The sequence below is a fragment of the Lynx canadensis genome, chromosome B4 (assembly GCF_007474595.2).
Source record: "Lynx canadensis isolate LIC74 chromosome B4, mLynCan4.pri.v2, whole genome shotgun sequence".
NCBI lineage: Eukaryota > Metazoa > Chordata > Mammalia > Carnivora > Felidae > Lynx > Lynx canadensis.
In genome coordinates, this window is record NC_044309.1 from 125626874 (window position 1) to 125649220 (window position 22347).

The 22347-nt window shown below is 43.9% G+C and overlaps 1 protein-coding gene across 1 annotated transcript in view; it reads left to right on the forward strand.

The window, feature by feature from the left end:
* The window catches only part of POLR3B (RNA polymerase III subunit B), a 104620-nt gene extending 82518 nt beyond the window's left edge, over positions 1–22102 (forward strand). The window contains exons 24-28 of the mRNA XM_030320436.2: positions 8019–8122; positions 8706–8872; positions 12413–12526; positions 15454–15627; positions 21339–22102. Of these exons, the coding sequence (XP_030176296.1) occupies positions 8019–8122; positions 8706–8872; positions 12413–12526; positions 15454–15627; positions 21339–21468 (689 nt within the window). The 3' untranslated portion in view covers positions 21469–22102. The remainder of the gene's footprint in view (positions 1–8018; positions 8123–8705; positions 8873–12412; positions 12527–15453; positions 15628–21338) is intronic.
* Positions 22103–22347: the final 245 nt, after the last annotated feature.

Genomic DNA, 22347 nt, shown 5'->3' on the forward strand with positions numbered 1-22347 from the left:
CACCCCCCCCCCGCCAAGAGCTGGGACTTGAATCAAGAAGCTCTAGAGCAGTGCATTCTTTACTAAAATTGCAAAATACGAATTTGTTGTACTTGTTTACAAAAGAAGGACAGTTTTATTTAGTCTGTTTTAATCTCAGTTGGGGAGAAGTTTTAAAACCCTGAAGTTTTGTTCTCTTTTCCAAGTATTCTAGATTTGTAGATGCCTTAGAAGGACTTGGCAGAGTGATGCTGCATGGGGCAAAAGAGAGTAGAACGTGGTTCTGGAATGTTCTTTATGTTTTCTCATCATAGTCTTCGTCAGTAGAGTTGAAGATAGAAAAAGACGTTCACATATAATGTGATTGGAGTCATGTTTAAAACAAGAGTTTTTATTAAAATCAAAATTACATATTTAAGTCTCTTGAACTTTGGTATGTATAAGTTCTATATGAAGGGAACTCATCCAAGGCAGACATTTTTATCTTGAGCTTTGTGTTTTCTGATGGTTACTGCATTTATTAGAAGGACACGGGCACCTGGGTGGCTCGGTTGAGTGTCTGACTTCAGCTTCGGTCTTGATCTCGTGGTTCATGGGTTCGATCCCTGCATCGGGCTCTGTGCTGACAGCTCACAGCCTGGAGCCTGCTTCAGATTCTGTCTCCCTTTCTCTCTGCCCCTCCCCTGCTCATGTGCTGTTGCTGTCTCTCTCTCTCTCTCTCTCTCTCAAAAATAAACATTTAAAAAATTTTTTAAAAAAAGAAAGGGCAAGCAGATTTCCCCCTTTTTAAAAAAAAATTAACAGAAATTATCTGTTAGCCTAGGGAGTTCCCAAGTTGAGTATCCTTTCAGTGTACAGGCAAACCAAATTATTATATTTCCAGATTTCCTCCTACTTTTGCTGCCATTCACAACGAGGGAGGAAAAGTGGACTCCTTTGATGTGGGGGGGGGGGGGGGGAAGCAATATATCACTTCCCTGAAAGAACATTTCTCAGTCTCTCATGTGAAAAAGGATTAGCACCTCCAACAAAGGTCCTGTAGATCACAGAATTGGGCAGCAATACCAAATAGTATTCCTGAGGAGAGGAAAAACTGTATTTGAGCAAGAGTGTTTGTCCTGGCAAACAGAAGCTTTTTAATAACTGCAAATCTGAGATAATGGCCTGCGCTCCTCGGAATCTCCCCCTAAATCCTCAGACAGCCAGTTTAAACAGAGCAAAGCCAACCTTTGTTTTAAAATAGAAGTATAGTCTTATCAAAATACAGTGTTTTCATGGACTGGTTCAGAGTATCTTTGGTTCATAAGGATCACATATTTACAGATAAAATGGTTTGCAAGAGTCCTCTGTGACCCTCGCCTGTCAGCAGCAGTTCTGTTACAAAGCCACTCGCTTCTCTATTTTGCGTTAATAAAAGTTACTCATCAACTTGCTGAATTAACGTATTAAGATTTTGGTTGAATGTGTATTAGAGGAAAAAAAACTACCCTGACTTCCCAACACATTACAGAATCCTTGTACGGTTGGGAGAAAGGCTGTGGGAAGTAAGAACATGTCAATTCTTGAGTGGCAGAAAAGCTGAGAGGAAAGTTCGTTGGTTAAACAAGCTTTGGTTAAAAACTTTGCTTTTTCCGGGTCTTAATTTATTTCCTTTTTCTGGATTCTGTTTTCTAATACCGAGAGAATGAAAACACTCTGATTGAAAATAATAATAATAGTACCTTGTACACATGTAGCACTTGAGGCCGCCTAAAATCCTCTCTGCCAGACTGAAGCTTCAAAGTCTGGATGTCTTTGGCTCCCTACTTTGCTTGATCCTGCTTGAATGAAAGATTCTAAGTGGGAGGGGAGAAGGAGGCTGAAGGAGCTAACAGTGTGAGCCCCAGAACGAGGTGTAGGATGCCAAGTGACCCTTCAGAATTTTGGTCTGAAAACAAATTCTGGGAACTCTTAGTTTAATGCTAGAAATCAGGATTATTTTATCCACATGGACCCCTTAATTGTAAGAAGATTTTATTTCATTTACTTTCTTAAGAACAAATTTTGGTCTTGGGTCGCTAGCTAGTAACCCTCTGACCTTTCAGTAAATATCCAACTAAAGCTTTGAAATTAGGGTGTTTAGTGTTTTATGGCCCAGAATAAAAATCTCCAATTCTGTTTCCAAATAGTGTAGCCTCAACACATTTTATTAAGCTCTTGACACATTGAGCCGTGTGTATTTTGTAAAGTTCCTATGGTTATTGTTTTACAATAGCTGCTTCCAGAAGCATTGTAAGGGTTTCAATTAATCAGCCCTTTGTGTGCTTCAGACTATGCAAATTTATCACATCAAACCATTCAACTGCTCATGGGAAAGCCGTGTAAAAACTGTATTGTCTTCTAGCGCCTCCTCTCATTTAGAGTGATGTTTTAATAAGAAAGCTAATCAAGTTTTCTTATGCATTATTTATCTGTTAAGATGTAAGGAAGAGCCAAATTAAAATTATGTCAACTGGGATATGGCAGGAGATGTGATAGATCTGGAAGTGATTCAACGGCAAAACAAAGCTAATATGATTCAACAGTTTTTGTCTCCTCCCCTCCCCCTGGGGATTATTTAAGGTGGTGGTGTGAAAAATAAAAGAAGGTTAATTCAGTAACTGGAAAGGAGGGAAGGAAGAAAGGAGGAACCACCTGTGTTAGCCTTTATGTTTCGATTTAAAGATTCACATTTCTGAATATACAAAGGCTTATCGAGATGAGTTTATTCAAAGCAAAAACGCGTTTTACTTGATACAAATGGTCAAACTGGAAAGCATCCCCGCTGCTCACCCCCCCCTTTCATCACTTAGTAAACCATTTCGCTCTGGAAGTCTGCAGCCCGGGGCCTGTGAGTTGTAAAGTTGGTAGGGGACACCATCCTGATGATGTCAGATGATCTCAACAGCCCAGCCGAGTGAGCTCCTTTTCGGCCCCTTCATCCAGTTAGTGCCACAGCTACTGCTCCTTCTATTCATTAGGCTGGTCTCCTCTGCTTTGCTAGTTTGCTTCCTGCTGAGAGTAATTAGGTTTCTTATATAATAATAATTCCTTGTGTTTAGATGCTGCCTTTCTCTAAGGACCTTAAAGTACCTCTCAGACATTAGTTCATCTGGTCTTCTAACACAATTGCCTCATGAGATAGGTGCTAATTATTCCCATTACAAAGACCAAACAACCAAGGCTCACCAGAAAGTGGTGCTTTCCCTCCCACAGGAACACTGTATTGCTTGAACCTCAGGGAGTCAAAGGAAGGTCCCCTGATTCCTTGATATTCTGCCTTGATCTGAGATTCCAGGGGGTGATGAGCCCTTTGCGGATGGAACCCTCTCCTCCCCGCCTCCCCAAGTCTGCGAACCTCATTAATACCAAGTAATACCATTACTTCTCTACAAAACACTAACACTTTTCTTACACTGGGACAGATAAAGAAAAATCACAGCAGCACTTCACCCCGCCTTAGTGCTGAGAGCGTTAAACTCTGCAGAATAAATAGCTTATCTAAGAGGTGAGTACGCACAGAAGGTCAAAGTAGATCATTTTAGCCTCTGATTAGTATTATTTCAGCAGAACCCATTGCCCAATGTACTCTGCATCATTTAGAACATGAGAATGTCTCCAGCTGAATTGTATAAATGTTCTCGTTTTCAATATTCAGTCACTGAAATCTGTACAGGACACCTGTCTGTGGGGTTGAGTCCTGAGCCCCCTCCTGCCACCTCTGACACAGCCCTCATCCGGAACATATGCTTGGTAACTGAGGGACAGGATCCTCTTTCCTCCCTCAGGAAAGGAAGGGTCCTAAGATACCAGCCTCAGAGTGGCCTACATCATCCAAAAGTGCTTACACGAGACAGTAGACTTACTAATAAAAGTTAAAGCAAGGGGGACCTGGGTGGCTCAGTTGAGTGTCTGACTCTTCATTTTGCCTCAGGTCATGGTGCCAGGGTTGTGGGATCGAGCCCCGCTTCCATGCACATGCTGTCCCCCCCCCCCCCCGTCAAATCAAAAAATAGTTTTTTTTTTTTTAATTAAAACAGTGAAGCAGAGCGTGATGTTCAAGTGAGACCTGGTTATCAACAAAATAGAAAATGATTTGTTAGTCCGTTCTCAACACACTGAAGTCACATCAAAAAGAGCCCTCAGGGCTCCTGAGTCACTCAGTGGGTTAAGTGTCCGATTCTCAATTTCGGCTCAAGCCATGATCTCAGTTTGTGAGTTCAAGCCCCACATTGGGCTCTGTGCTGATGGTTCGGAGTCTGTGATTCTCTCTCTCAAAATAAATAAAATTTAAAAAAAAAAAAAAAAACAGCAGCTCTTGAATTAAAAATGTCATTACACTTTTCTCCTGCCAGTTCTATTCCCTTTCCTGTCTTGACATGGTACTAGAATGCTTTTGTTTTTCCTTATCTTTTGTTTTATCTTTTATTTTTTTCTATTTGAATTAAGAATGGTCCATTACACTAAAACTAGTTTTTAAAAAAAGAAGCCAAAAATGACTTGTGAACAAGTCATTTGCTGTTTATAATTAGAAATACTTTCTAATAATGATTCATTGGATTAACTCAACTTTCGTGGGGCAAACCTATTCTTAAAATGATTTATACGTTGTTCTGCAAGGCTACGGAAATAGACATAACAAATTGGCGTAAGATCCTCCAGTGCTTAGGGGGTGGCACACAGACAACTGTGACAGTGGGTCCCCAGGTTTGCCTTTCCTGCGTGGCTTGGGGGTCAGACTTGTGGGTTTAGACTCCCCAACTTCTTCACCTTTACATTTGAAATTAATATTGATGTTGATGGAATAATACATCACCGATGGGGTATCTGTGGAACCGTTGTGCTCTGACATTGTGTTCTAGTTTCTCCCTGTTACATATTTTTAGCTCCTAAAAGGTCTGGAGTGTAGGCTGGGGTCTACTTCCCAGTTGGCCCCTGTAAGTCCATTACACATTCCGAGCCCTGTTAAACTGGTGCATTTGCATTTCGCTGCCAGGAGGTTGTGCTATAAACAATGGGGTTAAGACACCAGCGTGAGCCAGGGGATGAAATTTTATTTTAAAATCTGAAATGCTGTGTAAGCATTTAAGGTAGGAATCGGTAATTGTTTCAACAACAGCTTCCATTAGATATGGTTTATTTGTAGTCCATCGTCTTTTCAAGGATCCAGGGGAGTGTTAACACACTGGAGCGGACTGCATATCATTTACATTTTTAAACTAGCATTAAGGGAAAGTGCCCATAACTTCTTAAGAGTTCTAAATGTTGGGAGAAATTTTATGCCTCCATCCTCAGAGAAAATAGTTTTAATGTTTCATTTGAAAATAAGACAAGAAACCTTCCTTTGCTTTGATGAAGGATTGGAATAATTCTGAAACTGAGAAGTACCTTTTTAAAAAAAAGAAAAGTCTGGTTCTAAGCCTGCGAGCTCTCTTCTCCCCGCCCCTAATGAATTCCGTAAAATACAAACTTTTAAAAATCATCTGTCTCATTTGAGATTCAAGATCATCAAATTCTGTCTAAATATTTTGTTTTAACTTCTAAGCTCATTATGGTTTCTTTGTGTTAACTTGTATTAAAATCTGTCAGCTATGACTGGTCTCATAAGCACAGTCAGCGGACCAGAATAAGTTAATTATTTACTTGTGTCACTAGTGCTCTTCATCTAATGAAATGCACAGCTGTGTTAGATCTGCAGTTGGATGTGTAGCTTCCATTGTTCCGCGAGTCAGCAGAGGGTAGAAGCCCCAGTGATGGAGAGCCCTCAGTTCTTTCTGCTGTTCTGGCTTTCTGTGTCGATTTCATGGATCTTTTATCATTCACTTTCACACAAAACAAACAACACAGGGCTGTCTGCTATGGGAACCATCTTGGCATATAAAAGGGTTTTCAGAGCCTAAAGTAATTTTAAGTTAGCTAAGATTTAATTTTTGGCTTACAGGTGCCCTTGATTTGGATGTGGCCAAAGCAGTTCCTATAATGGGATGGAAAAAAAAACCCAAAGTTACTTACATGTATTTTTAAATGCAGGGTCAAAAAGGGGCTGATATAATTACTTCCCAAAAAAGGAAAACCGGTACTACATTTTAATCAGGTTTCAAGCAAAGTTATTAGAGATTCAGATTTCAGGGGAAGGAGCATTGCTTTTGTTTTCATAGCTAAGTTAAGTTGGCTTGATTAACCGTGTCAACTAAAACTAAAAATACCAAAATGCAAATCACCTCTCTCCTCACCCTCCCCCCCATTATAAGTATCCCCTGCTTCCTCCGGAGCTGCTCTACCTCCTGCCCCTCACTCCCACCTCCTCATGTTGCTGGGGGTGGGAGGGGGGGGCAGTGGACTCTGGCTCCCCGCTGTGAACTGCTACTGAAGGGTGCTGAGGTCTTCCTTTGGTTTTGTTTTGAAGGGAGATAGCCAAACCCTCCACCTCCTCACCAGCCAAAGTGACACTCTCTCCAGAGCACATCCCAGGACCGGCCTCTGCAGGAACTGCCATTTTTAACATTTTGTTCGCTGCTACACAATGTTGTTGTCGGTGCACCTAGATTTACAATTTGATCTCTTTCAGAGTAGATTTCCCAGTAGCCCAAGTGTTTGTCAGATAATTTCAGTGTGGACAAGATGGATTTTTGAAGGGAAGGAAAAAGGGATCACACACTCTGCTTGATTTAAATTCTAAGACCTCGTAGTTGAATTTGAAATAAACTGAACTGAATGATTGTTCCTGTTCTTCATGTAGGAAAGCATACGTTCTTTATAATAAACAGTACAGTTTCAACCAAAAAGCCAATTATGGTACCTACGTGCTCTAGAATTCAATACCACGAACCTGATTACCATATTGTAGGCAGCCGCTGGAAATCGGGATATTAATAACCAATACTGAAAGCACATGGCTTTCTTTTTCTTTAGACTTTAGCTTTTGGTGATTAGGACACATCACAAAAATTTTATTTCAAAATAGTTGGAGTAATTATGTAGAAATCAAACAGGAATGAAGAATTTCTTGGAGAGCAGTTTCTGTGCAGTAGGTGCACATACTTGATAACTTTATATACAAGGGAAAGGGAATTTTATCTTAGTAAGTGTGAAAGGACTTTATTTCTCCATCCAATGCCATTGTACACTAGTTTTCCAATTTCAAATCGTGTAGGTTGCGGTTAACAATCTAAAAGATGCCCCATCCCTCCTACCAAGAAAATGAAATCAGAGGAATTAAGCAACAAAATCCCCTACAGGTTGGAATAATATGAAGAGAGTAATAAAATAATGTAAGAGACCATCAGTAGTGTGCATAGAACTGGTAGGGTTTTGTTCTGTTTTCTTTCTTAGAATTACGTTTCTAATTCCAGTCTTTTCTTCCAAGAATGATCTGGCATTTAATTTTCTTGTTCAACTTTACAGCTTCAATCAAAGATCATTTTCCTAATGTGTTGTAAGTGGTAGGAATTAAAATTCCTTAGGGCAGTTTAGGCTCAGCCAGGGAAGCCCTGGCAAAAACTAGCCCATCAGCCAGTGCTGATGGGTGCCCTATTAGCAAGTCAGCCCCACTCGGATCCTCCTTATCACAGTTTTTTAAAACCACAATGTGAACACACCTGTCAGACAGGTAGTTCTGTGTTTGGCGGAGGAGTCGGATTCCTGTGATTTGGCGGTGGGAGGTAGCAGATCGCAGACTAGCTGACCAGGAGCGAAATCGCTGTTGACTTGAAGCTTCAGGGGCCGGGGCCCAGCGGAGTTGTCGCTCTTGGGTCTCCGTGGCGGGAGAGGTTGGGCGAGCAGCCTGACAGCACCAGCGGGTGTCGTGCCAGCAGGCCAGTCCACAGGCTGCGACGCTCTCTGCAAGGACGGCCGTTTTCAAATTGTATCATCTGGCAAGATGATTGGAAATGGCTCTTGTGACTCTTGATGGAGACCATGCAGAAGGCTGTAGAGATAGCGGTGGGGAGCTGCCAGTTAAGCACTGCAGTCTTCTTTTCTGCTGATGTGCTTTACATGGCACGGGATCTTCTCTTCCCCAGGTGTTTGTGGCTTGATCGTCCCTCAGGAAGACATGCCGTTTTGTGATTCTGGCATTTGTCCGGACATCATCATGAACCCACATGGCTTCCCATCGCGAATGACGGTCAGTACGTTTTTCAGAGGTACTGCTTTTTAGGAAGAAGGCAGGAGTGGGTTCGTAGGGAGTGTCGGCCGTGAGAGCCTGAAAGTTATTTTTAGAAAGGGCCCTTTGACCCTTTTGCCAAATGAAGAGGTTCCTAGCTCCTGACAGTGCTAGGTTACCCTCCTCTAGAGAGGGAGTGCAAAGCGTGCCGGCCCTTCCTTCAAGAGCAGTCTTCTGGGGGATGCACGTGCCCCTCAGCAAAAAGAACCTCTTGTGTTAACCTTACTGTATCTCCCTTCCATGGTTATTGTTTTGCAATCCTGGCTCCACCACTTACCGGCTGTGCAGCTTGGGAAAGCTGCTCAGCCTCTCTGTGCTTCAGTTCCCTCATGTGTACATTGAGGGAAAGAACAGTGCCAATCTCGTGGGGCTTTTGGGGGCATAAACTTGGATCCCACGCGTCAGGCTTTTCCAAGCGTCACACGTGAGAGAGTGGTAACTATTCACTGCCGTCTCACAGCTGTTTGGGGAAGTAGGCCACAGCTAAACAGACAGAATTCATGTACCCCAGGAAGCTGCCCACTAAGGCTGTTCGACCCCACAGGTGGGAAAGCTGATCGAGCTGCTGGCCGGCAAGGCCGGGGTGCTGGACGGCAGGTTCCATTATGGCACTGCGTTTGGAGGCAGTAAAGTGAAGGACGTGTGTGAAGACCTCGTCCGCCATGGTTATAACTACTTGGGGAAAGACTATGTTACATCTGGCATCACAGGGTAAGTGTGTTTTTAGACATTTTAAAGAAAAGCGTGATTTTATTAGAGTAAGAGGTAAGAGCCCTTGTGGTGCACCTTAGGATAAGTTTTACTCTTTTAAGAAATCAGACACAAGAAAATCTGAATTTGTGATGGAGGGGTTAGCTTAAAGCCACAGTGGTAATCGTTTTGCAATAGATGAGTGGATCAGATCAACATGCTGCCCATTTTAAACTTGCTCACAGTAGAAGTCAGTTATATCTCAGTAAAACAGTGCTGGGGGGAGGAAATCCAAATCAGAAAACTGACAAGTTAAGGAGTGCTGTTCTTACTGGTGAGGCTATCATTTTAAAAGTAGAAGAGAGTTCATTTACCAAAATAGGATATCGATACGACTTTTAATTGTATGTAATGTAAAATCCCATAACCACTGAACTTTCTCTGCATTAACAGGATGAATATCAGGTAATTAGTGCTCTGACAGTGCTCTGATAATTAGTGCTCTGAGTCCTAGCATTTGTGTATTCGTTCACGATGTGTGCTAGGTACTAGGTATATAATGGGAAACAAAATAAACATGGTCCTTGAAGTAGGGAGCCGACCACTAAAATTTGTTACTAGACTTACTGCAAAAATATGGCAAAAGGTAACTTCTTAGCAGGACCTACCCTGACTTCCCAATTTAAAACTTACACCTCACTGTACTGCCCATTTTCTACTTGAAATTTCTCTGTCGCGTTCATCATTATCAGACACCCCATGTAATAATGCTGCCTAATACTGTTACCTGTCTCCTCCGTGAGAGCAGGGCTTGTCTGTTTTGTTGACTGTTTTATTTCCAATGCCTGCACACAGCAGGTGCTCCATAAAGATTTTGTTAGTAAAGGAACCGAGAACAAATCAGTACAAATAGCTCTCACCGAAATGAAGGGAAAGAATGGGTTAGGAGATGTCTCTGAGGGGGTGGGTGCTACAGAGGATGAGAAGGGAAGACCATGTGAAGAGTGTGTTTCCTGCAGAGGAGAAGTGGGTTTGACATCTCCCAAGGGACAGACCTCCACTCACCTGAGGTGAGTTTGCGGAAGGGAAAGCGCCTTCTCCTGGGCTGAGCACTGGCTCCTCCTGTTACCCTGGGGCAAACAGGCTCTTGAAACTTGACTCACACATCCTTTTAAAGGATCAAATTAGCTGCTTAAGTTAAGACACACATTGTGTTTTACCCTGGATAAAACTCTGGGACATGGTGTTTATACTGTTTTTCTGAGGCTTCACCCTGCTTGAACACAAGTGAACCTGGGTGTGGAGGCGTGCGTAAGGACCCAGGGCTTGATTTGTGCTGCATGTAGATCGGCCAGATAGGATTACAATGGCTGGAATGTGTATCTTTTGAAAATATTGAGTGCTTTCTAAAATGATCTATCCAAACTGTGATAACATAGATTTCCCTAGGTGTATCGAGCCCGAGATGTTCTAGAAAATCGCATTACAGGAAGAGAATAATGGTCCATTTCCAAAGTGACGCACTGAAGGTAGCTGACGTCCACTTCAAAAATTACAGTTGTCAGGGCGAAACTGATGGTCTTGGTCTTTGTTCCTCGTCCATAAATAATGGAGTTGACCAGAAACTGTGCAGATCCAGTGAATGGATTTGATGGGCCTTCTAAACATCATTTTACTAACAGATTTGGATGGGTTATGCTCTGCTTCTGATAGATTACTTCAGGTTCTGTCTACACCATCTTCCCCTACGCCCCAGCTAGTGTTTTCCTGTGTTTGCCATTCATCTCAAGAGGCAGAGTTTGAGAAACATTAGTTTAGCTTATTAGTTGAAAGTTCTCCAAAGGGCTTGCGAATACATTCACCCACCAGCTTCACCCCTTGCCACATCCTTGAGATAACCAGGAGGGAAAATTGCACACGGCTCTCTTCATTTGGGGATGGGGTGGCATTAGGTGACAGAGTTCCATAAATTCTGCCACGAGCAACCATGCTGTGGAGGATTGGAACCTTGACTCTCAGAGCTGGAAAGAACCTTGGTCTGACCCCTTTGTTGGACAACTAGGAAGACTGAGGTAAAGAGGTCATGTAATTACTGGGTGACAGAGCTGGGACAGGAGTGGTATCTCTGGACACCCTGTCCATTGTGTCCTGCACCCCACTTACCTGGCTGTCCTTAAGCCAGTGCGGTGGCCAGACAGCTAGAAAAGCCTATGGCGCTGAAAGTGGTGGAAGACAAGCAAGCAGGAGGGACCAAGAGCTTTGATGGAACCTCTGCCACACAGCTCGCTGCCTTTGCTCTTCCCACTCGCACATCGTGCTGTGGCCCAACGTACGGGGTTCAAGACGGGCCAGCGTGGCAGGGAGTGCCCTGGATCTGCCTCAGCCCGTTCCACAGCTCTGATAAACCTCTCAGACCCTCTGTGCCTGTTTCTTCATTTTAAAATAAGCCCCCTTTCTTCTGAGGACGTTCTGGGACAGTTCACATTGTTCAGAGGCTTTAATCCCCTGCCTGCTATTGCTCCAAACTACAGAAAAAAGGTTTCTCCTGTCAAAGCACTGAAATGTTCACTGTCCTTTACAGCTTTCACTATAGTTTTTCGAAGGATGCATCGAGTCAGCTGTATTTTAACAGACGTTTACTGAGCGCCAGTTATGTGCCAGACAGGGTTAGTAGTGCTGGAGCCACAGTGGCAGAGGAGACCAAGTGCTTATCCTGAGGAGTTTACTTCAGGTGGGGAAGACAGGCAATAATCAGGGAAATACTAAACGTGGATTATAATACCAAGTGGTAATCCGTGCTCTGAAGAAGCAAAGCCAAGGTAAGCGTTGAGATAGCATAGGGGCACGGTGATGGGGTGGGAGCAGGACTCCTCTTTAGATAAGGTGGTGAGGGAAAGGAAAGTCTTTGAGGAGGTGAGATGCTTGACAGCCATGTGAATACCTGGTGGAAGAATGTTTTAGGCAGAGGAAAGAGTAAATGCGAAGGCCCCGAGGCAGACAGGCTTCCTACATTTGAGGAGCAATGAAGAGGCCGATGTTACTGGAGTGGAATGAGCAATGGGGAAAGGCAACAGGAAATGAGTCAGAGGTGGGCAAGAACCAGATTATGTTAGACCTTATTGCTGTGTTACACAATTTGGATGATACAGATTAGTGCTGAGATTTACACTTTAGAAGGAATCACCCTGGTTTGTCTGTGAAAAGAAGATCGTTAAGGGATATGAGCAGAAGCAGGGCCTGTGTGCAAGAGTCCAGGCAAGAAAAGGTAGTAGCCTGATGAGGGCGAGGACAGTGAAGGAGGGACCTTCCTCTACATACTTTTTCATAGTCTGTTTAAGGTTTTATTTCTTAATTAAACAGTGTGTCTTCTAACGTATCCATGGTATTTTTATATTTCAGGATCTTGCCTTTTCATTCAGTGCACAATGAAAATCATTCTCTCCCACTCATTCATAAACCTGGTCTGAAGCAAGGCCCTGCCATTGAGGGGTCCTGGAAAAGGCTGTCTGTTGTTAGCCCAAACTTGGTTTCTTAGCCCAAAACTCTGACCTTTTCTTTCAGCGAGCCCTTAGAAGCATACATCTATTTTGGCCCCGTGTACTATCAGAAACTGAAGCACATGGTGCTGGATAAGATGCATGCCCGGGCGCGGGGCCCACGAGCTGTTCTTACCAGGTAAGAGAAAAGCATTCACAAAAAGAATTTCTAATGCAGTCGAGTCTACCTTGCATTGCCCAGATACAGCAATAAGCTGACTCGGTGAAGTTCCTCTTTCCCTGAGATGTCAAAATTTGGAGTGCTGGGCATCAGCAAAAGTCATATATGTCTGGTTAGCATGAAAAAATAGCAGCCGATTAAAAATCGTTTCATAGGCACAAGAGCAGACCCATTGAAGGTCTTGCCAGTAGTCGCCTAACATGCTCGTTGACCCTGTACCTGTTTGCAAACGTGGTCTCATTCAAAAAGGTTCATATATAAGAACGTAGACACACTTACACATCATAGATACACACGTGGATACTCCTGTGGGCTGCCGTGTGTACACAGAAAACACATACGTACTTTGTTTGGGAGCCCAAGCCACAACTCATTTCTTAAAATTTGTGTTATTGGAGCATAAGGCACCTGTACTTGCCTGCTCATTCGAGTAAGCTCCAGGAGGTCCACCTGTGCCCCATTCGCCAGCGCATCCTCAGTTCCAAGCACAGTGTCTGCGTGTTGATGAATGGGTATAATTGTTGGGAAGAAATTGCAGGTACTGTTTCACGTGTTCTTAGTGCTTAGTTCTTAGTATTACATTGCTTGTACTATATCACGTGTACTTAGTACTAGTTGGAGAAGCATAGTCCAGGGCAGTAGTTCTCAACCACAAGCAAGTTTACCTCCCGGGGAGATTTGACAATGTCTGAAGACATCTTGGAATGTCACAACCAGATGGGACAGGGGGGAAACTACTGGCATCCAGTGGGTGGAGGCCAGGAATGATGCTACATACCTAGCAATGCACAGGGCAGCTCCCACCACAAAGAATTACCCAGTTCAGCATGGTTCTCATGCCAACATCGAGGAGTCCTGGGCCAGGAGAGGGAACACAGGCCTTGAAGCCAGAGAGAGACATGGACGTAAACTCAACTCCACCTTGTGGCTCTGCCACAAGCCTCAGACACATCACTTAGCTTCTCGCAGCTTCAGTTTTTCTCCTACGTGAAGTGGCGACACTAATGCCCATTTCACGGCGTGCTGGTGAATGTCAGAGGTTTGAATATAGAATATATGTATAGTGCCCATCGATGGGGGATGCTCAGGAAATACCCAGTTCCCTGCCTGCCTTCACTGATCACGGCATAGATGTTACAATAGGGACAGGACCGGCGATGAAACAACTAGTAGGTGAATTTACTTTTTTAGACCAAGGGAGGGGGGTGGAGGGCTAAATCCCATGATGCAGATGCATATGGCTGTTGAAATGATAGACATGTGTGCTCAAAATTGCAGAAGAGGGAAGAGAAGTTGAGATTCTCAGGACACCAATGATCCCAGCAGTGAGACCCTGCTTGGGTTGGGTGTATCTCTCCCCTGAGTGCGGTCCCTCCAGAGCCTTCATTTCAGTTATAACATCTAAGATCGATTCCAGAGTAACAAGTGTCAAAACGGTTTTTGCTTCGTTGTGTAAAAAACTTACTACTTTAGTACTTTAGTGCATTCCGTGGGAAGACTGCCAAGAGTGCATTTACCCATTCCTAGTCCCTTATCTCACTTGGTTTATTTCAAGTCTGGGTTCTGCTCATGTATGATCCGGCCACCTTCACTTGTTCAGTGGTCAGGGAGAGAGGGACCCTCCTACCCCAGGTGTTCTGTCAGCAGGTAAAGACGTACATAAGTTGTGCTCAGTAAGGAAGTTTCTACTAATGGTGTGTTCATGTAGACTATTTGTTTCATTTAGACTTACTGTTTGTCAGTTTTTTTTTTTTGTCAGTTTTTTATATGTAAATTGTCTTTGAACAAATAATCTACAACTCAAGTCTAGTTCCTAATGTAACCTTTAGCAACAACATAAGGTAAAATTTGAGCACATGTTGGCCCCGCTCTGTTTACCTTTCTCTTTGGAAAATCGGTGGCAACAGTAAAAAGTAAAAGATGCTGTGGGATAGAGCAAACAAGGTTTGTGGTCCACTCCTGCTTAAGGAGTGTCACCCCGAAATCAGCCAGCCAGGGAGATAGCTCACTTTTTCTTTTTTAGACATTGTGGCGTCACTACCTGGGTGGGGTTGCCTGTGTGGTTTCAGAATCCCCCAGTTGTATCTCTGAGTCCTAGATTCTTAACTTTTTCAAAGTATTCTCAAGCACGGCAGATACATCAGCCCCAGGGAATCCATTCAGGGGACTCCTAGCTCCCAGCTGAAGTGCCCCCTCTAAGGAGGAATAGAGTGTTTTCATACCTGAAGGGGACACACAGGACTTTCCCTGTCTCTGGGGAACTTCCCTTCTGGCTCAAGCACTCTGTCCTCCCAGATGATTCCTCATCTAGTCCAAATTTTATAAAACTCCATTTGCTTCTTTCCATGTTTGTTTCTTAATAACCTGGAGCTGCTTCTCCCTGGAGCCCTGGCAGGAACTACTGGGGACCCAGGTTTCTTCCACAATCTGTTCTGCTTAGTTTCTCCACTTTGAAATAACAGAACTGAAATATCCCTGAAAATACTCAAAAGACCATCTTCCTGACCTGAGGACTGTGCTATCCTAACAATAACGATATCGCGATGGTAGTAGGAATGGTAGCTCTGCTGCTTTATATGATTATATATTAACTTATATCATATAATATTACACAATTATTTTTTATTATCACTCAATTATAATAACAGTAGCAATCACTAGTATTACATCTCCTCTCATTTAAGGCTCTTTGGGAGCCTTAAATTTTACATTTTGCCAATGCAGCTGAGAGGCGAGCTAAGCCCCCAACTCCAGGTCACCGTCTAGTAAGTGATTTGGACCCAGGTGAACCCTCCTCTGAAGCCGTGTGCTCTCCGCCAGCGTGTGATGCGGCCCCTCTGTTTGTTTAATGTAAAAATGACACGTTTGTCTAACTTGTTTCAAAGGCAGCCCACCGAAGGTCGATCTCGTGACGGCGGTTTGCGTCTTGGAGAGATGGAACGTGACTGTTTAATCGGTTATGGAGCCAGTATGCTTTTACTAGAGAGACTAATGATTTCAAGTGATGCCTTTGAGGTGGATGTCTGTGGGCAGTGTGGACTTCTGGGGTATTCTGGCTGGTAAGTGGATACCATATGTCTCTCACACCCCTTGCCTCTTAAATCACAGCTCAAGAATTGACCCTGGAGCACACCCACATATTCTCCAACCTTCCCCATCCATGCATTCCTAGAATTGGGGATTTTATATGTACCTGTTTAGTTTGTCTACCTCATGTTCTGCTTTCTACGCCACTAGAGGTTAAGGACCCAAGGAGTATAGACTTTGTTTTCTTCTTAATGTTATCTCGAACACTTTTTTTTTAAGTTTGCTTATTATTTTTTTTCAGAGAGAGAGAGAGTTGGGGTGGGGGGGCACACAGAGGGAGAGAGAGAATCCCATGCAGGCTCCACACTGTCAGTGCAGAGCCAATGTGGAGCTCAAACTCACGAACTGTGAGATCGTGACCTGAGCTGAAATCAAGAGTCGGTTGCTACTCAGGTACTCCTCAAACACCTTTTATAACACTATTCACCTCTAAAAAATCCTAGCAGATTCACTCTTAGTTATGAGAATTATAGCATTTTATAACTAGAAACTTTTTTTTATTTTCATAAGATTTATTTATTTTTGAGAGAGCGCAAGCTGGGAAGGGGCAGAGAGGAGGGGAGGACAGAAGATTCGAAGCTAGCTCCGTACTGACAGCAGCGAGCTCCACGTGGGACTTGAACTCGTGAGCCATGGGGTCAGGACCTGAGCCAAAGTCAGGTGCTCAGCCGACCGAGCCACCCCGGTGTCCCTGTAACTAGAAACTTTAGAGAACATGTGTTGAACAGCCTTACTCAACCTCAGGCCCAAAGAGCCGTGTGTGTTGTTCCACGTTATATGGCAAATTGGGGACAGGCAGGACCAGGACCTGGTACCCTGACACCTGTTTGTGTGCTCCCTGCGTAGCAAACTGCTACACACTTGGGACTGAATTCCGTGATGGTAGCAACGAGGTCTGTCTCAGTCATTCATTTAACAGCTTGAGGCTGCTAAGTGCCAGATACTCTCTGGGCCCCAGAATATGGGGGTGAATAAGACCAGTGAATGGCTGCTCACAGGGAACTTATCTCCTAGTTCCTTCTAACTGCATTCTCTCTTGTTTATACCTCCTGCAGCCTGGGGTCTGGTGGTTGCTTAGTGAAAAACAATTGCTAAATGATAACTAACCCTGCATATGGAGGGTAGCGAATAGATAAAGTATGTAAGTCATGAAATTTGTCATTTCTGTGCAGAGTTGAGGACACAAAGTCCAGCTTAAAAGATGAAACTATGTATTTTTTGGTCTTTCCTCTTCATAAATGTTCCACTCTCCTGCCAAGGAACAACTGGTCTGCTTCGGGCCAGTCCCGACCCGGAGCCCTGACTTACCTTGTAGGCAGGAGAGCCCGTAGCTTGCCGGTCTTGGCTTGTTTTTCTCTCAGAGACGAGGTCTCACGAGCTCCAAAGCAGGTGCTGCAGGAACAGGAGACAATCTTTACTCCCTTTTTTTTTTTTTAATTTTTTTTTTTTAACGTTTATTTATTTTTGAGACAGAGACAGAGCATGAATGGGGGAGGGTCAGAGAGAGGGAGACACAGAATCTGAAGCAGGCTCCAGGCTCTGAGCCATCAGCCCAGAGCCCGACGCAGGGCTCAAACTCATGGACCGCGAGATCGTGACCTGAGCCGAAGTCGGACACGTAACCGACTGAGCCACCCAGGCGCCCCAGGGACAGTCTTTACTCCCTTGTCACCCCTCACCTGCACTCCCAGAGCCCCTTTTCCCTAGGGAGGCGCCGTCCCCTGGGAGATAGAATTGGGCCCGAGTGAGTTCCAGGGATACCTGGGCCACCTTTGCCCCACTGAGTCTCCCCTAAAAGCAGGGACTTCTTGCTATCCTAAGCCTCCAGTCTCTTTGTTATTCTGAATAAAGCCAATCAAGAGTCAGAGTGAGGGGCATCTTAGGACGTAGTGTATATACCTTGCTAGGTTAATGACAAAACCTTTTAGCCAGTTATTTTATGGTTTTTGGTGTAGAGAAGTTGATGAGACTTGTCTGTGAAGAAATCACTTCATTTAAAAACAGACACAGGAGGTGGCCGTTTGCAGCTCTTTCCTTTCCTGAGGGTGCAGAAATGGGTGACATTATTAATCTAAGCATAAGCCTGGCTCTTTCTTATATTGGTGACTCGGGGTGGGGCGGGGGGGTTGCCTCAATTCTGAGACGTCTGTTCATCTTCTGAAATGCATATTGAATTTGCTTTTTATTGTCCTGGCTGTGTAACAACAGCCACACAAATGTAGTAGGAAGCTCCCTGGGACCAATTCCACTATGCTGAAATCTTCCAATTTGGCACAAGGATTTTTATGTAATTTACTTTGAAAAAATGGTACAGAAGAGTCACTTTATTAACAATAGGGATCATGAAACTTCAAAAAGAATTTCCAGGGCGCCTGGGTGGCTCAGTCGGTTAGGCATCCAACTCTTGATTTCGGCTCAGATCATGATCTTGTGGTTCATAGGATCAAGCCCTGTGTCGGGCTCTGCAGTGACAGTGTGTGGCCTGCTTGGGATTTTCTTTCTCCCTCTCCCTCTGCCCCTCCCCCGCTCACTCATTTGATCTCTCAAAGTAAACTTAAAAAAAATTTTTCCTTTCCTTTTCCATCCTCTCTGCTTTTTTTCCTGTGCCCACCACCTAAGAGAGAAAGAGAGCAGTAGACCAGATTCACTCACAGACTTTGAAAACCTTCCCGTCTCTTTCACTGAATATTCAGGGAAACTAATGAAAGCAATTATTGATCTCAATATTATTCTGTTTAATTCTTCTTTCCTGCTTCATTTCTGTCTCATCTAGACATCATGTGATGGCAGTGCCTAATTTCGAAGCTCAGGTGTTCCTTGTGTATCTTAATAGCAATCCTTTGAAAAGGGGCTAAATCAGGTTACACGCCTTAAGGTCTTTCCTGTAATTAAACAGACCTGGATATGCTGTGTGTCTGATTTTGAGTGGCCTGCTTGTCCCCTTGTTGCCAACAGAAAAAAATCCTACCCCAGTGTGGTCGTCTAGCAGCCTCCGCATGTGCCGCGCTCTGGCAGAGGAGCATAATGATGCCGTGGCTTTGCCATCATTACCTGCCCGTGCGTGCAGGCTGTGCGGGAGGGGGCACGGCGTGTGTGGGAGGCAGTCGTTCTTTAATGAACAGCACAATGAAGGCTGAGTAATTAGAGCAGTTCAGAACCTTGAAACTGGCCTTTTGTCAGTGATTTGCACATTAGTAAGGCATTGCTATGGGGATGTTTACAGCAAGACTGTTGTTCTGCAGAAGACACGAAGGGCATAAGTCACAAAAGAGAGGTCTGGAAGGAAAACAGAAAAAAGAAAATCCCTATTAAGATAATTAGCTCATAGAGGACATTTTACTGGACAGCGATTTCTCCTGTGAAGCCACAGCCACCTCCCCCTTTTGCCGCCTTTGCCCTAAGAAGTGAGTTTACATAACTGTTGTTTGTGTCAAGTTTCTTCCTTTTGAAATTGTTCAGACACAGGGTAAGGTAATATAATAGCTTTTAATTTATATATGTGTATAAATATATGCATTTATATATGCACATACATACATGCATAGGAGCATTTTAAGTGATGGAGAAATATTTAATAATAGAAAAGATTAGTGGGCTTTCTGGGTTATGAACCAGCAAGTATGGAAGTTCTGAACAGATAAGCCTGGGTTGAAGTCACAGAGTGACCTAGAATCAGCAAGAAGTTGCTGCAGTTAAATCCATTTCTCCAATTTAATTAAAGCATCCACATGATGCCTGAATAAATGAGGTCAGCCAGGCACATTAAAAACATAGTTCTTAAACAATAATGTATTGGGGCGCCTGGGTGGCTCAGTTAAGTGTTCGACTCTTGGTTTCAGCTCAGGTCATGATTTCGCGGCTTTGTGGGTTCAAGCCCCACATGAGGGGCAACGCAGAGCCTGCTTGGGGTTTTCTCTCTCTCCCTCTCTCTTTGTCCCGCCCCAGCTTGTGCTGTTTCTGTCTCAAAATAAATAAACTTTAAAAAAAAATGTATTAAGGAGGTCTTTAGAAAAAAATGTTGTGCTTCCGATTCTGTGTCTCCCTCTCTCTCTGCCCCTCCCCCGTTCATGCTCTGTCTCTCTCTGTCCCAAAAATAAACGTTGAAAAAAAAAAAAAAAATTTAAAGGGGCGCCTGGGTGGCGCAGTCGGTTAAGCGTCCGACTTCAGCCAGGTCACGATCTCGCGGTCCGTGAGTTCGAGCCCCGCGTCGGGCTCTGGGCTGATGGCTCAGAGCCTGGAGCCTGCTTCCGATTCTGTGTCTCCCTCTCTCTCTGCCCCTCCCCCGTTCATGCTCTGTCTCTCTCTGTCCCAAAAATAAACGTTGAAAAAAAAAAAAAATTTAAAAAAAAAAAAAATTTAAAAAAAAAGAAAAAAATGTTGTTACATATGACTTTGGGGGCTTCATATATTTCCTGAAACCCATCCGATGACCTCCTTGGGACCAGGCTGTTGAGCAAACTTCTTTTTTGACTCCAGAGTGTGTCCTGAACACCTTTATATTTCAACAAAGATGAGTGTACATCATCACGATTAATGACTGCCCAGTATTCTTCTGTGTAAATGTCCTGTAACTACAAACCAGTTCCCTCTTGGACAGTCTCCTGCTTTGTGCTGTTATAAACCGTGAACGTTCTCATGCGCTCATCTTTGCCACTTGGCGATGAATCAAATAATATGCACGTTTACACTTGTACTCATATTGCCTTACTGCCTTCCACTATGGCCCTTCCTGCTCACGATGGAGTCCCCTCCAGTTCCTAGTCAGCACTGAATCCTCTAAGCCTCAGTCCATGTTCATCTCTTGCACTCATTTACCCACTCTGTTGACTGCCCCAGACCCTTGAGGTACAGGATGAAGTCCTGTGTTCATCTGAAACCTCAGAAGATAGTTCACTTTCTTCCTGGGGACTCTTCATCATTTGTAGCCATTGATTTAAAACCTAGGTTTAGTGAACTAGCTCTTCCTGAAGGAAGAGAAAAGACAACCCTCCTTGGCATAGCAGGCATGTTGATTAGGAGTACGGGCTGTTGTAGGGATCAATTGGGAATACGTGCACACAGGGAGAGAACATTGTAAGTACAGTAGCTTCTTCTGATAGAACCAAACTTGAAGAGCACTGGAAAAATAAATCGCATTGGATTGTTCACCACATTCCATATGAAAGTCTTATCTTCCCCATCACACTTCCAGGTGTCTCAGGGACAGATCAAATTGTAATTGTTGAGCATCTTGCCGTGAATAGTACAGTAATAGATTTTTATCAAATACATGGAGATTGAATCAATTTAAAAAGCTTTCCACAATGCCAAAGTCTAAATCTGAATAACTTCGAGATGGCTCAGATTTCTGGGCCTCATTCAAAATAAGTAAATAGGCAGATGTTTTGCATTTTAAAGAGAATGGTCTAGAAGCATAGTAGTAACTGATTAAAATTGCATGCTTTTAAAACTGCAGGAGTGATATTTGTTTTGGTTTTTTTCTTTTGCTTCCTTGGATGCTGCTTTTCGGGAGGTGGGGTGGGGGGGCACATATCTGCACATATTTGATAGCAAGACTGAACCCTGACAAACAGAATAGAACTGATGGGACGGTGGTAGACTTTTGTAGAGAAACTTTGCACTTCTACACGCAGGCCTTGGTTTCTGAGTCCCCGTCCCTCTAACATGCGGACTTGGGTTTCAGGTGCCATTACTGCAAGTCCTCGTGCCACGTGTCCTCCCTCCGCATCCCGTATGCCTGCAAGCTGCTCTTCCAGGAGCTGCAGTCCATGAACATCATCCCCCGGCTGAAACTGTCCAAATATAACGAGTGAGGATGGAAACGGTGATTATTTAAGAGAACAATCGCTATGTCTGACACAGTGGAAAGCAGAGGGGATTGAGGATCCTGCTCCTGTGAACAATTCCTTTGAATGTTCTCCCTCAAAAAAACAAAAACAGATGGAGAGGCTTTCTTACACTGAAGACTGACTCCGTGGCCTTGGGCCCTGGGAAGGACACCACCAGTATGGACTGGGATGCAGTCTCTTCGTTCCTGTACTGAATTTGATTCACAAGTGGACGTGACCTAAAAGATAAACTTTTATTTATGTTCTGGTATCTTGAAATCAACTCATTGGACTTTCCTCCTTAAAAAGAACATTTTGGGTTAATATTCCCCACAGTGCCTTCCCGGCTAACAGAACTCAAGACTCTATGACACCTGTAGGATCTGAAGTCTGTTGGAACAGTTGGCATGGCCTCTGTCGAGAGGGCTGATTAGGAACAGTGTGTGAAGGGAGAGGACGAGTGTGAAGGGGGGAAGGTCGAGAGCAGCGGATGAAGGGATGGCTCTCTTACCTGCTACTGTTGTGGGCATCTCCCCAACTATTGAGTCTTGCCTTTAGATGCCCACACATTTTCATCTTGGTGAAATGTAATAAATGTATTCCTACCATCTTAAACTTACCAAGGAGGTCCCCTTCTCTTATGGACCCAAATGCTCTTCTTTTGAACCTCCATGATCATACTATGCAACAATATTTGTTGAACCCCTGAAGATAAGCCCATGGGTGCTTTGTGATTCATTTGTGCCTTCCATTCCTGCCAGGATGTTAGCCGTCCATTTTCTTTGTAATCTGACAACCTTCTTCACCCTTATTTCCTTCCAATCTGTTCTGAGTCTCTCTGCCCTGAAGGCAGGTAAACAAGGA